Source organism: Gallinula chloropus, assembly GCF_964237585.1.
Source record: "Gallinula chloropus genome assembly, chromosome: 1".
Taxonomy (NCBI): Eukaryota; Metazoa; Chordata; class Aves; order Gruiformes; family Rallidae; genus Gallinula; species Gallinula chloropus.
The window spans coordinates 91,640,806-91,657,886 of record NC_140085.1 but is presented as its reverse complement, the minus strand read 5'-3'; the positions used below and the strand labels follow the sequence as shown (position 1 = coordinate 91,657,886).

Here is a 17,081-nt window from a genome sequence, read left to right as displayed (position 1 = left end):
TTCTCTGTGCATGTCTCTTACATCGGGTGAGGCTGGAGGCTCCTAGTTGTCCAGAATCCTGAAGAAGTACTGCACCTGTTCCAAACAGAAAAGGCACCCTTGTCATTCCCCCAGGGTCCCAGCTGAAGGTAGTGGAATGGCCTGAAATGGCTGCTCCTGCCTGCCAGCACAGCTGTCACACACCAGCCCTGGAGCAAGGGCGTTTGGTGCCAGTTACTGGTTTTCCCCTCTCTCTGACCACACCCTGAACAAGGTCTCCAAGTGTCCTCATGGTTCCTGCGTGTGCTCTGTGGCTGGAGGCTAAGGCCCAGCATTCCCAGAGCAACTACAGGTTACAGCAGCTTATCCATGGGGTGGGGTACAGCCCCCAGTGGCAGTGTGTGCTGCCTGGAGAGGGGGAACCACCGCAGCTGCAAGCAGAAGAAAGCTTGATGGCAGCAACCTGTTCTGTGTTGCTGCTGGGCCAAGCACCTGGCCCCGAGGGCAGGCCAGTGCCTGACAGGGCTGCTGGGACGTGACAGGCCGTGGCAGCTGGCTTCCTGCAGGAGCCAAGGTGGCTTTACGCTGCCTGATGCAGATTGCCAGGGACGGCAGCTCTGTGTAAAGCAACAAGACAGGACGCTGCTAGAGCAGGCTGCCTGGTAACGACTGCCTCAGCAGGGCACAGCGTCCTGGAAACTCAAGCACTAAACTGCTGCCAGCTGCTAGAGGGGGAAGCAGAGTTGCAGTGTGCTGTGGCATCTGGCTGTCTCAGGTTCTGCCCCAGGAGCTAGTGGGCTACTGTTCCCTGGGGTGGCTGCTGTACCTTAGTTGTGCAGTGCAGGTTTAACAAAGACACTGTGATAACAACCCTAAAAATACTCCCTGGAGGAAGTGGCACCTGCTCAAGAGCTGCAGGAAAGCTGAGCCATTTTGGGTCCTGGCAATTGGTGGGCTGTAGCATACTGCTGCCACTGGTTGGGGTGGGGGGAGTTGCACAGTTAGGTAGGATCGACTGTCCCTACAAGTGAAGTCTTAGGTCCAGAGCCTGTGCCAGTTTAAAAAAAAAACAAACCCAACACCCACCTGTCAAACAATGAACCAACAGCAACCAACACCCCATTGCTCCCCAGCCCGACCTGCTGTATGTATAAAAGACCCAGCTCATGGTTAGCTAATGTAGTTCCTCTTCATTTACTATGTGAGTGCAAAGTCCAAGCATGAACCAGTAATAAAGATCTTGGCTTATTCCAGAAAGTTACGGTGCCTGCATTGGCCTCAGTCAGAAGGTGTCGAAGAAGCTCCTATCCACTGCTCCTAGTAATGGCATACAGAATGAAACACAAACATAACCCACCCCCCCACCCACCCCTCAATCACTTTCTAGCACCAATCAGTGAAAGCAGGCTGGCCTCCTCTGATCACTAATTAACCAGGCAGTAAGAGCAGCTGCTCCCTCCCCCCACCCCCCCTCCCCCCGCACACGCTGTACCCACTCCCTGAAAAGACCCAACAACTCACAGACCTCGTCAACCCAGAGACCTCATCAACCCAGAGACCTCATCAACCCTCACTCAAAACAACCCACCCTGGGCAAAAGCCCTGGAGCTGGGGGAGAAAGGGGAAGCTGGGGGGGGGGGGAGGGGGGAAGGGAGGCTGGACATTGTGCCCTCACACTGCAACCGCACAATTTAACATTAGCATTGCTTTTGAGACGTTTGGTTAGTGGTGGGTTTTGTTTTTAAAGCTGTGCTGTATTGCCCATGTAAAATCTCTCCCTCCGCAGCCCGGGGAGGCGTTGCCTTCCCTGCCCCCAACAGCCCCATACAATATAAACGGCCAGCCTGAACACACTGTTCTTCCTGCCAGAGTGGCTCAGCATAATTAAATATAATTGTAGCCATTGAAGCGAATTTTATCTCCCTCCTCGCTGACATGGGACCCCTGGATTTCAGGGTGAGAGAGACACACAAACACCAATAAAATAAGACGTGCAGAGGCTGAGAGGGAGAGAGGCCACTCCCCTACACACACACATTTAAGAACAGGAACCTTTCAGGCTGTGCCTGCACCAGCACTTGCACCACCACCCATCAGCAAGGCCTGCTACAGCTACAGCTACAGCTCCTCAAGGCCGCACTTCTGGGCCTCTGTTCCCGGTTTGGCGGAGGGCGGCTGGCTGGCACGGGCCAGGCCCGACCCTCAGCACGCGTGGGGAGCTGTGCCAAGGGCAAGCAGGCAGGCCGGGCGCAGGGGAGCCGGCTCCTCTGTGGGCACTGAGGCGCAGGCGGCGGGACCGGGTCAGCTGCTGCCACCACAGGCCCCGCTTCCCTGATGCGTCATCTCCCACCGCTTCCTGCGCTGGCTCCGAGGGAGCTACCTGGCCTCCTGAGCTGCCTCTGCAGCACACATGGGCAGGGTGAACACTGTCCTCACCCCGCTCCTGCTCCCTTGCTATTAAGGACCAAAGGCTCCGCGCTATTTTACTCCTTAAGAGCCCCTGATTTTGTGCAAACAATTTTCCCAGGCCAGGCCCAGCCCAACGACCTCAGCTTATGCACGGCCTACACCAGCCTCTTCCTCCACAATTAGCCTTTACTGGGCTGCTGAAGATCACGCAGGCTGTACTGGCACCGCACAAACACCAGAAAACCACCCTACATATTGTGCAACATGCAAAAGTAGGCGCCACTGTGTAATTATCTTTATGTGGGTCACCTGCCACCTTGCTCCCAGTATAAGAGCTGGTACACAGAAAGCACCTCTCTCTCCAAGAACCTCACCCTCAGGAGCACAGCCGTGCTGGACAAGGAACACCAGCCAGCAGGAAACAAGGGCCAAGAGCCAAGACCAAGGATTTCTGCACTACCAAGAGACTTTGGGTGCCTCCATCTTACAAGGTCCCTGCTAGCGACAGCTCAAAGAACCCAATTCCAAAAGCACCAGGTTCTTGTTCAAGAGTATCCAGGACTTGGAGGTACTTGCATGGAGCATCCAGGCAGGGGTTAGGCATTCCAAAGCACTCTGTATTTTAGGAGATAGAGTTACTCTCTTTCTCAGAGTCGGATGACAGTATAGACCACAGGAACAGGAGCTGTGCCTGTACAAAACCTCTTAACAGGCCTCATGTTTGACCTCATGCTTTGATAGGTCATCTGAGCCAGGCACAGCTCTGGTTTCTTTACAGGACCCAAAGGGGACAGAGGACAAACACAGACCAGGAACCGATCTGAAACCAGCCACATGCACTTCACAGAAGCCACCCAAAGCCTTTCTAACGTTCAGGTGTGCTCACTACATCCCAGGGACGAAAGAGGATGCAATTCATCACCAGCACTCTCCTTGTAGATCCCAGGAACCATCTACCTGCTTCGCAGCACGCAGCCATGCCTGCTCTAGCTTCTGTTTGGGGACAAGGAATGATAACTCTCAGGAAGTAGTAAGGTAAATAACTCACAGGTAAATAACTGTGACCTTCCAGCTCTGACCCCGTGAGCTGCTTCTCCGAGGAGGAGCTGACAGCTGCTTTGGTTCTGTGGAGTTTGGCTGCAGTTGCACATGCTTTCTGCAAAACTCATGGTAACCAAGTCGGCTGCTCCTTCTGGGCGCTTCCACTCCTTACTGCAGAGTTTCAGGAGTTAATACAACGGCAGGCAGTAACAATGTCCACTCTAATGCCCTGCCTGAGCGCAGATGATGATCACCTGAACAATGCGTGCCCTAAGAGCATGGTGAGGCCAGGGGAATGAAAAAAAATGTAAGAGAGCAGGTGGAGCAAGGCAGTCAGTCTTCCAAGGGAGAGCAAAAGATCTTGGTTATAAGCAGGACCCAGTGCAGGGCACAGAGCGTTCTGATTTCAAGCGTAACAACTACAGACACCCACAGTTTAATTCTCCTGCCCAGAAACTGGAGCAAAAAGCAGCGCTGATGAGACACATCAGCTGAGCAGCAATGGAGCCTGAGCTTTTGTCTGCATAAGGACAGACAAAGGCTTACCTTGAATGGCAGGGTACCAGCATGTCACACAGGCAGCATTCCTTACATTTCACCTCAAAGAAAAACCCAGCACTGAAAAGGTACCTCAACATTCACGGTCCGTTCCCTTTGCTCCCCTGGGCTGGTAGGTTTCCATAACAGATCCTGTTGGCATCATTCCTGCAGCAACAGGGTGTCTGATGGGGAGAGACACTGGAAGGAAATATGCTGAGATTGCAGATTCCCTTCTCAGCCATCACCAGAACGGTGATGGGAATTTCGGTCCCTCCTCATCCCTGCTGAACAAAAGTTGTGAGCCAGGAGATGGAAGGGTTTTTGGTCCCTGTATTGAATTAGACCTGTCACTCACCTCAGTGCCTTCATGCAGATGGACAGATACTCACTGACACCCTTTTTCCCCAAACCCACAAGACTGTCTCCTTTGTTCAGTGTAGGTACAGCACATGATCCAAAGAGTCTTTGCTGACCTAAAGTTTCATCATTACACTCTCCCTAAACACTTAGATCTTATTTTTCTACAGGTTATCTCAGTGTGAGGTTATTAGTGGGAATTAAAAAGTCTCTCTTTGCCCATCGATCTTGGTGAACCTGCCAACTGCCGGCAAGCGCCCTCACTAACACCCCAGCTGCCATGTCAGCTGCCGCTCGCTCAGCTCACGTGACTACATCATTAGACTAAGACACCGAAGGCCCGTGGGTTCATACCATCCTTCCAGCCACAAGCAGTCCAGAAATAAAAGCCATCATCAAAGAAGAGGGTCTGGAGAGGTCCTGGTTGACTGGAAGCTGGCAAACGTTGTCCCAGTTTTCAAGAAGAGTAAGAAAGAAGACCTGGGTACTTACAGGCCTGTCAGCCTCACCTCAGTGCCAGATTATGGAGAAAATCATACTGGGAGTTAAGTTAGAAACACCTAAAAGACAGTGTAGGCATTGGTCACAGCCAACACAGGTTCAAGAAAAAGAGGCTGAGGGGACCTTATCATGGTCTATGGCTTTCTGATGAGGGGGAGCAAAGGGGCAGTTGCTGATCCCTCTTTAGTGACCAGTGATAGAACCCAAAGGAACAGCATGAAGCTGGGACAGGAGGTTTAGGCTGGATGTTAGGAAAAGGTTTGTTACTGAGAGGGTGGTCAGGCACTGGAACAGGCTCCCCAGGGAAGTGGCCACAGCACCCAGCTTGGCTGAGTACAAGAAGTGTCTCAGTCACATGCTCTGATTTGGCTGGTCCTGTGTGGAGCCAGGAGTTGGACTCAATGATCCTTATGGATCCTTCCAACTCAGGAGATGCTGATTCTACATACTCACTGTGTTATTTGTTCTGAAAATAATTATTTTTCCATGTGAATCTGACAAGGGTTTAGTCGCAGGAAGTTTTTAAGTTGGTCGCTCCTGCCCCTCCCTCGAGCATTGTAAGGAAGGAAGCTGGTCAGGCTGCCCAAGGCAGAACAATTTGCACCCGTGCACTTCAACTGTCCAGGTTACTTTAAGTACAACTGGGATACCCCCTCCCCCCATGCACCCAAAAATTCAGCTTTGCAATGGAAGGTTTTACTGAAGAAACACTGCAGGGTAACACAGAGTGCGTTCTGCTTTCCGCTATGTGCTGTCACCTCAAACACCGCGCACGGTCGCGATCAACTCTGCAACTACAGCGAAAGAGAAGGACAATGGAAACTACCTGGAGATTGTACCATGAAGTCAAAGGTTAGAAAAATCTGAATTCTAAACAAGATGTAAATGAGAGGGCAAGACACTAATTTGTCACACCACAATCAAACCGCCAAGAAAGTGAGTTTTATGCTATTTACTTACTCCATAAACAAAAAAAAAACTTATTCAAATAGCAAAGTGGTGTTTTTACATTGTACATAACTACTGTGCTGGTTCACACCACTGATTTAACAAGGCGGCACTGGTTCACTGCATCTCCCCACTCCATGGCACAAGCCAGCTGCTCAGTAATCAGGGCTGAACATGTTAGCCAAGGACTCTCCCACCAGGAGCTCTACTCCTCCTTTATCAATGCCTTTGGTTGCCATCTGAAGAGATCACTTGCCTGGTAGAGCCACTGGAATGAAACAGAGCGAAAGGTCCCAGCTCCCATCTCACATAAAGAACTCCAACATGACAGCAAGTATCACTTTCCCAAGGATCCCACGTAGGTCACTCAGTCACCAGGATCACTCACTGCCTCTGAGCTTCACACTCATCTTGAGGGACACCTGCCTTCCTCAAAGCCAGGAGCTCTTGTATGATGCCTCTGAACCAGTCAGCTTAAGTACAGACAAGCAGCAAGACACACTGCCACAGATGTGGATGCAAAGCTATAAGCACTTCCTGAATATAGATAAAAACCCTGAGGAGAGCCGCTGCTGCCAGTGCCTGCAATGTGTCAGTAAAGCCTGGTTTGAATGTGTTCCTCATGGTGGCTCCTCGTCTATCGTGAAAGCTGAGGCTCTGCAGCCAGTTCAGAGCGTGCTGAAAGTCACAGTCCTCGTGAGCTCCCCAGACTGCTGCTAGTACAGGACGAAGTGGTTGCACAGAGAGAACGAGAACACGTCTACCCACATCACAGATTCAAGTGTGGACAGAAGCAACAAGCAAATAAATGAAGTAGAATGCAGCCAGTACTTCAAGCTCTTCCTGAGCACCCAAGATGTTCTGCAGGATGGCATTTGGCCAGGGGAACCCACAGGCTACACCTGATGAGACTGTAACAACATAGCCTGAAAAAAGACAACCAAAGGAAAGCACCACCCAGTCCACAAGGAGTGGCCTTGCACGCAGCACCACAAGTCCCTGCGCAGGCTGTGACTCCTTGTGTTGACTGGGAATGAACCACCAAACTAACGGCATGAATTCCCCTAGCACAGTGCCCAAAGCTCCTTCTGAGGAATGTCTCCTAATTTGGAAAGCTCCGTCCTCCTTGGCCATTAAGAGACCAAGAGCTTGTCTCAGTCTCACCCTCAGCAGCCTTCGGGAACTTCAACACTCATGCTACGTCCTGAACTGTCAAGACAGGACTAGCCCAAGTGATGCCTGAGTGACCAAGCTCCCATTCAATAGCTGGACTGGGTAAGGGGGCTGCCAGAGCAAGCCCACAGCTCGTGACTGGGCAGTCTCAGCACACTGTCTCTCTTGGGCAGAACAGGAGTAACCACCACTGACACCAAGGAGGACGGGAAGACGCCCACTTAGCAACTCCATCCACCTGAGAGAATTGCCTCTTGCTCAGAGGCTCACCTACATATCTCAGCACATCTCACATACACGTGTAGATATAGCACCCCTGCCTACAGGCCAATGCACTTCAGTGTTAAAGGGGAAGAGGTAGGAATGAGTCTTTACTGAAGCCAGAAGATGCCTGGTGACTTTGAGGAGCCCTGGCCTATAACCAGCAATCCTTCCAGGTGAGTACTGCCATCTTGTTCTGTGTTTGCACAGCTCCTCACACAAGATCATCAGCACCAGTGTCTAAGCCCTCAGTATTATCACCACACAAAGCCAGTACTGCTATGACACAAGACTTTGAATAGAAAGTTATTATTACTTATGAAAGAAGAAGTGGTTTCTAGAGCTTGATAAACTCTTAAGATACCCTGTGCTGTCAGCATCTATGTGAGACAGGAAATCTTGTTCACAGTCTTCCACCCATATTAACAAGTTTGGCTTTGGGTTTTTTCCCCTCTCGTGTTCCACACAGGTTTCAACACTTGTATGTGGATTCCTGACTTAAACTCTCCTCTTAATTACTGCCACTTTACAGCAGCCAGTCACAGAGGTTGTACTGATGAGGGATGGGGCAAGCCCTACACAGGAAGTGTGATATAGCTAATCGTTTGCCTATTTGACCTCTGAGAGAGAGGTGGGAGCTGAAACTGGCTCAAGTCAATAATAGGAATCCATGTAAAAATACATTTACATCACACAACAACATGTGCTACAGGAAAAGAGCTCTTCTCTTACCACAAAACAGGTGCTTGAGCAATGAAAGGAGGTTCTGGGCTTCTGGGTAACTGCATACCTACAGCGTCCCCTTACTGCTCTGGCCATATAAGCTGTTCCCTGGGCCTTTTTCTCTGCTTTGCTGTAGCCTGCCCATCGTGCAGCTGACTCGTCTCTGTGCTTCAGCTGGAGGAAGGGGGTAATGAAAAAAAGGACCTGGGCTCTTCGTTTCAAAGTGAGAACAGCGCTGAGGGGAAGAAGGAAGCCAGCAGCCTCCAAGACACAAGCTGGGCCTCAGATGAGTTATCAAGAAGCGTCACGCCTTCCCTCTGCCTTGACCTGCCCTCCACAAAATCACCTTGCTCAGCGCGACACAAGCATGTGCCAAAAGCCAAGCCCTATTTATCACACAGGTTACCTTCAGGATCAGGTGAAACTTAAAGAGCTTTGGGAGCTGCTTGGTTCCCACTCGCTAACTTCCCCTCTCTGGCACTTACAAACCTCAGCCTTGGCAGAACAAGGGGCAACTGGACCTCAGATCTTACCCAGAAGTGGGAACGCAAGGGCTGAACTATTTCACAACTCTGTTTAAACAGGTTTCTAGTTGAGTTTGCCTGTCTGGCCCACAAGTATAATAATTATACAACCCATGTTCAAAATCAGGCTGCAAGTAACATAATAATACCATAATTTAATTCTTTTAAAAGGAGAAATCACCAACATGCATTCAAAATCCATCCCCCTGTTGTTGCTATTTTTAATTTTAATTTCTCTTCAGACAGGCCTAGGCAAAAAGAACTCAGTTCTCCATACAAATATATATATATACACACAGCATCAGGAAATGTTGTGAGAGAGAATTCCAGTGCTGGGTAACATCCTCCAATATGCAAAACCCCCTCCAAAGAAGATGAGGTTTTCCTGCACTCCAGATTCTTTCCAACCTGTTCCCACAGCTGTTGGTTAAAAAGTCTCAGAACATTAAAATGGAGGAGTGCTTGAATCATAATAACCATTATCTGACAGACCTCTCCAGAAATAATTTTGTACCAGGGGAGACTGAAATTTCCCACAGACAGACAAAAATAGCTACAGCTTTGATGAAAACTTGCAAAGAAACCTGCCAAAAATCCAACCTCACCCAAGCCCTCCAGTTTTTTATTTCTTTTCATTGGAGACGATTAAAAGCACCTTACCCTGGATTATGCAGCTCAGTATGGGCCCCTAATAAAGGACTTCATTGCAAAATTGCCGTATGACTGAGCGAAACAATGGCTGCTTTATTAATATTTTAAAGACTCCTGAGAGAAATGCTGTACAGCTGAAATGCCCTCAGTGAAAGGTTCATTGCCATGCTATGCACTTCTGCTGTGTAATGTTTTACGAGCTGTGCTGCCCTGTGAATGGGGAGAGTTAGTTCTCAGCTGGCAGAGGCAGCTTGCATAATACCAGACAAGTTAATCGGTAACAAGCAATGCAGGAGACCTTTGTTCTGAGTGTGACATACACAAATTCCTCACTAAGCACATTGACGCTTCTGACAGTTACTCATTGACATGCTTTATTAAATTGCTTGGGCTATACCTTGATGCACCGAGAAGATCTGTTTAACAGAGCTGCATCCCTCTGACGCCTCCCATCCTACACTGTTGCACTATAACCCCAACCTGTGGACCAGCTCACCTCTGGAACGATGGTTATTTCCAGGGTGGATGGCAGCAAGCACCTTGCAGCACGCCCACGTGCCCAGACAACAGCAGTGGGCAGGCAAGGAAGCAGCAAACACACCCCCCAAGCTGGCAGCCAGCAGAGCCCTCCTGTAACAGGACCCTGATCTTATGGAAATGCTTGGGGGAAGCATCTACGGTGTCCCTCCTGCGTGAGGCAAGTGCCCCCTTGTCCACTCTGAACAGCTTGCTGCAGCAGCACCCTCCTCCCAGCCTCCCCAAATAAAGGCAAAGGGGAAGGAGGCCTAAGGGGTGCTCCTCCTGGCACTATCTGGAAGGCCAGCCCAAGGTCAGCTGGTTTCTAGACAGGCTGCACCAAAAGGCCCAGGAGCGGGACAGCTCCGAATTCATCAGAGCATTCAGTTAATACCAACCAAATGATGCTGGTCATCATTGTCCACAGCACTTCTCCAGACAAAACACATCTGCTGAACTGGCCCATCCTGTCACCGCTTATCATAGGATATCACCTCCCATCTCTCCATGACTGGATCCAGCCAGCTGAGTTTCCGGTGCCAGAGCTTGTGCAAGTCTCCATCCGTCAGACCACCAGAGCCGATCTGTACAGCTAGATGATATTACCAGTAGGTCAGTCTCACTGTTGCGAGGCTGGGCAAGGGAGAGGAGAGCTGACAGCAGCCCGTTGCACAGCCTGCCAGCCCCCAGCCACCCTCTCAAACATCACTGCGCAGCTCAAGTTCAAAGGGGTGGCAGGGAAAAAAGCCAACCACCGTGACGATGGCTCTCTCCGAAGACAAACAAAACCCACCCTGCTTTGATAACAGCACAATCACCCCCCTTCCATAGGCTGTTTTCATGTCTGTGGATGCCACAGATAGCTGTGAGGCAAGGGGGAAGGCAGAAAACGACACTCGAGGAGGTCCTTGCTGCTGCCTGGCTGGAAACCTGCCCGCACCTCTGAAAACCGACACATGTCCCTGCACAGCCACGGTGCCCAAGCGGAGCCTGACGGCACCGGGCAGCCATCAGCAGACAGAGCGCCCGTGGGACGCAAGATGGAGAAGGGAGCTGGCACATCCTCTGCTCCCATGAAAACCTGGCTTAAGAGCCCACTCGGCTCTGCAGCTCACGCAGAGCCCACCAGACACACACAAAGGCACAGGTGGGCACACTTGCGCAGTGATCACTGTGCTGTTATCCACTAGAAGAATTAGTCACCTAATAACAGCACCTTCCTCAGTAACAGGGAGAAGGTTATTTCACCCAGAACTCAAATTCTGCCTGCCCCACAGCAAATCCTCCTTGATGCATGTCCCTGATGGCAGCATCCTCTCTCTCTACCTCTAAGCACACACATGTATACATGTATGACTATTAAGCATTGTTTTTCATAATGCAAAGAGATTCAGTGAGATTCACTGTACCCCAAGAGCATTGTGTGGGAACAGCCAGCGTGGGCAGCTCAGACACAGCAGGTTACCCCTCAGTGGAGAGACCTTTCAGGTTACCCCTGATGTGTGCTGTCTACTGTCCCTGCAGTACCTTATGAAACTGCTCCCAAAAAAGTACCTTGACCTGCACAGTATAAGCACCGATTTACAGGCAGGTCATGCCAGAACCCAGTAATACTGGTTTTCTTATAACTGCAGGTCTAGGCTACCAGTTTCTTTAATGGCTGCAGATTATGTGGATTCCTGCATAATGGGAAAGGTGCTGCTCAGCCACTCGAGACCCAAGGAAGTCAGTGAGGTGTGTGTACAGCACCACCTCCTGTGGAAAGCTTCACTCACTGTACTTCCAGTGATGCGAGTAAGGTCTTCGCGGACCGATTTTTAATGTGCCTTCACTTCTTTAAGGAGGCACATGAACACCTCGACTGGCAGCCACAATACCTTCTACCAAGCACTTCGATTAAAACTAGTCCAGCTATGACTAATTTCAAGAAAACTTGTTTTGTCTAGAAAATGATGATTCATCGGATCCAATGGCTTGCAAGCATCTATTTGAGAAAAAAAAAAGAAAGATATTTATCAGAAATGTTCCTCAGGTCAAAGATGGTGAGTTGAGAAACAGAATCATCTTTCACCACGTGTACATGAAAGACACAGAGGCAATGCCACTTCTGGCCTGTTACAACAGAGCGCTTCCTTGGCATGCAAAACCTGCCCTCTCAGCCCCTGCTCCACCTGACTCAGAGGGAACACGAATGCTGGTGAGCACTGTGACTGCTCACTTGCTCCAAACAGTACCTGTTTTATGTAAGGAAAAGAACCAACCCAACCACCTGACAAGAGCTAGAGCAGGACCCGCTTCTGATGAGGAAATAAAATGCAAAGCCCTGCTCTGAATGAGTGTCCTACACAACATCTGTCGGTCAGAAAAATGGAGAAACTCCTGGTTTATCCCTCACTTGTGAAATCCCATCACCTCATAAACACTCCATCACCATCAGACTCTGTCTACTTCCTCCTTTCTTTCCTCTCCCCATTAAAATAGGAAACTGAGGACAAGGCTGAGAAAACAGACTGTTCTGAACAGTTTGTGTCTATCCAGTCACTACGAAAACACATTTTATACTGATACAAGGACAGACAAGTCTATAAAGTGAATAAATAAATGCCTGACTCAGTCAGTAAAAGAGCTTATCCAAGAGGCTTCAGAGTGATATTCACCCTTGTCCCTTATCACTAAACTAGGAATAAAAGAAGCTGTTACAGCTTTACAACTGAAAATACACTGATGTTTCCATTGTGACCAGTTGCATTTTAGGCTCAATTGCATCTCCCCTCCTTTCTTGAGCCGAAGTGAGTTATTCACTCATTCTGGTGGCTTTATTCACTGCCTAAAACATGAAGTAGCTTGTAGAACAAAGCCAGGAGATAAGGGTCAAACTCGTGGGAACAAGTGCTGGTATTTGCTTTTGGGGTTGTTTTGTCTGTTTGTTTGTGGGGCTTTTAAGACTAAAAGTGAACTTCCTTTTTTTCCAGGTACATGGAAAAGAGGTCTAACAAAAAACCATTGAAAACCTGCTGTACCACATGAATTAAAAATAGTGTTCTATAACTAGGTGCACAAGCTGACCCTTTCTTAGTTAATTAGTCCTGCTGTTCCTGAGACAGCAGTGTTCTCTCTCCTTTCCCTGAGGACTCCTTGGGTTGGGAGAAAGGTCGCTACCCTGCCCTTCCTAGTGACCATCAGCTAAGTATGAACCAAAGTCACCTCGAGATTGGCTATTAACTTTAGCACGTATTTGATCTAACCCTCAACTACCTGCCTCATCTCCTCTGAGAAGTCAAGGGCATTGCTCCATGTGTGGACAATCAGACAACAGCTGTCATCGCAAACACTTTTCAAATTTCACTCAGGTCTTAAACTGTGGGTGATGAACTGCAGAGAAAGGTGCAGAAATCTTAAAATAAGCAGTATCTGCCACTAAGGTACCTTCTCAGGAAAGCCTTCTACATGGGAACACGCTGTTCTGGTGCTTCCATAAATACTGTGCAACGCAAGGCCCATGACAGAAGAGCAGGTTAACCAGGTATCTCCCCTTTCCATCTCCACTTGGTTCTGGAAGTTTGAAAGTCACCAAACCAATGAACACACAGACCGACCTATTCAGCTTCCTATCCACAAAGAGGCAACAGCAGCAGTCCCTTTGACCACCTTGTCTTGAAGGACCTTTGGGTAGTGCTGACCCTGCGGATGCGCATGCCGAACACACGGCCATAACGGCGTCAGGACTGCGGCAGGGACCTCTCAGAAGCTGCTTTACCATTAACAGCGTAAGTACCCCATGTGCCAGCCAACAGACATGGCTAAGGCTTTGTACAAACCTACTGGGCTCAATTCAAGCTCAAAGATCCTGTCATTTCCACTCTGCAGCCTTGGACATGTAAGAGGCAGCTGCACTGGAAATGGGAACCTCTAGAAAAGGATTCAGCCACCAAACGCCAACCAGATTGCAAAACAACTCTGAATTAAAGGCAATAAACAACTTTATTCACAGTGTATCAGAGTGGCTCTGTCTACTTTTGGGCTGTAACAGTTCCCTCAGGCCTGTCTCTCCGGTTCTCCAAGAGTTTCAGAAAGCTTACATCAGAGTTTCTACTCTCTAAGAAAGCTTACTGGTTTCAGAAGACTAATTAAGCTATTTCCTACTCTGAAAAAAACCCACCCAAACCCAAAGAAACAAACCCACAAAAAGCCCACAACAAACCAACAACAAAACCCACCCCAAATACAAAACCAACCAACCAAAACCAACACCCCCCCACACCAAAACCCAAACCCTACCAACCCCACATAAACCCCCGTAACAACGTATATTTAGCGGGAATTAGGGGAGAGGGGAATGGGGGAAATGTCAGAAATGTCATGTCTTTATTTGTAATAATGATTCTGCAATTTGCTTTCTAAAATTTGTTGTATTTAGTATTTTGTTCTGGAGAAGAGAAATGTAAGTCAGAACATCATCACACAGAGTTTCAGAGTGAAACACTTTCATGCCAAAACTGGACAAGTGGCTTACCAAGCTCAAATAAAGTCAGCACCAGAGTTTGAAATTAAACTCTGGCGCTGCTGGCTCTTGCACCTGAATTCAGATTGCCAAATTTACCTTTCAGCATCCAAAGAGAAGTGCAAGAATTTGCATTTGGGTGGGGTTTGGGGCTATAATGGGTATTAAAACTGTACAAAAACCAACGACACTTGAAAAAAGAAAAGAGACTGCTAGGGGTGATTTTCTTTGGGTTTTGAAAAAGATTATTCAGCTTTGTAGTGTAAACTTAGTAGGTCATACTTTTCTCTGACAAGTGCCCTTTCCCTGCAAAACCAGAGATTTTAGTTTATATTTTGCTTACCTAAGTTTTCAGGCAACTAAATTTCTTAAAGAACACAGATCTAAAGATACTCCAAGAATTAAAGCTGTAGCAGTAGAAAGGTTCCTGCAGTTTACATTATAAAGCTTATTTGCCAAGTCAGAATAAAACATTCACTGCTTTATTTACTCATTAAAGAGCATTGACTGATGTCCTTTACAACTGCTGGACCAGGAGAAACTACAGACAGATGAAGAGCCATGTATAGTTATGCCTATGCTAAAAAAAAAAAGTTTTAGACACTCCCCAATAAAATCCAACCAATAAACAACTGTTAAAATGACTGATGGGAATTGCAAAGCCTGTAGTTGGAGTAATACTAGATCAAGAACTTAGCTTGTGATTCAGCTGTGGGATTCAAAGGACAAACTCGTGTAAGTGAAGACCTTGAAAGAGAACTCCAGCCTCAATTTTTGTTTCAGAGAAGCAATGCAACTGCTTAGTCCCACCCACCTCACAGCAGCTCTAAATTTCATGTAAACAACCACCAAAAACGGGGTTGTACCTGCTTTGCACCAGCACAAAGGAGACAAGACTGTGGACACGATGGAGAGGATTCTGCTGAAGTACTGAAGTGCTCTGTGAGTGCTGGGGAGACATTATTCCCTTGCAGACTACGCCTTTTATTCTGCTGCCACTGAAAAGCTGAGACTGGGGGATTTTGGGCACGTGGTGACAGATACCTGTTTGTTTATGTAAATCCAGTCCCTTGGGGCAGAAACTAGCAGTTGTCAATTTTTAATGGCAGCTTGGAAATGGCTTTAAAAGCTGCAGCTTTGTTTATCCTGGCTGCCATTCTCCCTGCTGAATTTCACTGGTCTTATTCCTTAAACTAGGTGCCATTTTGTGCAAAGAGCACTTCAACTCACAGCTCTGATTTTATTTCACGAAGGGCGATGACGACACCGTTAGCTGTTCCTCTCCCCTCAATGAAAGCCCCATTTTAGCAGGGTAAAATTATCCAAACTAGGGGAAATCTTGCTGCTCTGTCATTCTGCTACAGCCTGACAGCAACATGCTCACAAATACTTGTAATCAGTGAAACAAAAGCTATGCATGTGCTGGATAACCACCTGCATTGATCCATTCATGATACATTTACAGGCTGCTTCAACCCCACTGTTTTTGAGGCATGGAATTAAGTGAGTGAGCTTGTTCTGGTTTTCATAGCAAGTACTTCTGTCTATAAACTCCCCCAAATTAACATTTTCCTGTTTTATTGGACTTTAATGAAAGCATACAAAGCCAAAATCAGATAATAATTATTAAGTTAATATAAAACACAGGAAATACCAACTGATGTGCATTATTACGACTGTCTGCAAATAAACCTGGACCCTATCTGGGGAGGTTGAATCTCTAGTGCCTGTAATATTCCAAGCTCCACACAAGCTCACTGTAGTGACAATCCAGGTCAGGAGCCACAAGGGTCATCTAAGAAAGGGCTAGGAAGGTGTCCCTGCAGAAGCAATGTTAGGTGCTAATATCTAAGGACACATACTGCCAGAGAGAAGACTCCTGACATTCATTTCATTAAATACTTTATTGTATTATATTCACTCAAGAAAATGGCATGGGTTAATTTTTTACAGTATCAGAATTAACCAAATGCCCTTAATAAACTCTTTGCTTTTGTTTCTAATTGATCACTGGTCTCCAACACAGCTACTCCACATACAAAACACTTCAACAGCTTAAAACAATGTCAAGTACAGCTATTCACTTTACAACTTCCTATGATACAAAAGCACAGGTTTGTCTAGCAAATCTTACCTCCAAAAGTCCATCTTCAGGTAGGTCTGTGCAGTGGACAGCATTCTGAACCTTGTTCCTCCCAAAGACAGCGCGCAAGGTTCCAGGTCGGAGATGACGGGCTATTTCCTATTGAACACAAGAAAACCAAAAGACCTTTGTGACCCACACTGTTCCTTTGTATCACAGGCACAATAGAATCTTATAAAGAGGAAAAGTTATTGTGCTATTAATATGCATGTGGTACATTACCAAAGAAAACAAAGAGGGAAATACCGTCTTGCACTACACACATACAGCATACACAACCGCTGGAAAAACATGGCCAAGGTAATGACAACTAGCTGCTTGAAACTGGGCCAATCAAGCCACCTCAGGTGAAATGCAGAACCCTTTATATTACACACAGGCCACCCTGGCACTTGTATGAATACAATTAGTTCAGGGGAACAGCTTTGCATTTCTCAAGCACAGCATGTGCTGTCCTTACTGAGCAGACACAAGCACAGGACCTTGCAGACTGCCTCCCCTAACACAGATCTGTTTGCCTCAGAACCTGACATTAGTGAAGCCCAGCCACTTCACCACCTCCCTGTCTTCTCCCCTGGGGTGCTTCTCTGGCACTGTGACTAGTGTGCCAACATCTGATCCCCCCGAGATTCTCTCTACAACTTGCTCTGTTCTTTGAGGTTGGCATTTCAATGCAGTTCTTCAACCACAATGCCAAACGCCTCCTTGGCCTGTCAGTGTTTCTTCCTACTACAGCAGATACCACTGAGGTCCCGAGATAACATTCCTCCCCTACCTCTTTACTATGCTGTATTTCCCACCTTATACCAGTGAG

General features: G+C 47.9%; 1 protein-coding gene across 1 annotated transcript in view; it reads right to left on the bottom strand.

The window, feature by feature from the left end:
- Positions 1-16: 16 nt before the first annotated feature.
- The window catches only part of NME7 (NME/NM23 family member 7), a gene marked incomplete at its 5' end in the record, with an annotated part of 97,876 nt that continues 80,811 nt past the window's right edge, over positions 17-17,081 (bottom strand). Inside the window, 2 exons of the mRNA XM_084275957.1 lie at positions 17-75; positions 16,259-16,366. Of these exons, the coding sequence (XP_084132083.1) occupies positions 43-75; positions 16,259-16,366 (141 nt within the window). The 3' untranslated portion in view covers positions 17-42. The remainder of the gene's footprint in view (positions 76-16,258; positions 16,367-17,081) is intronic.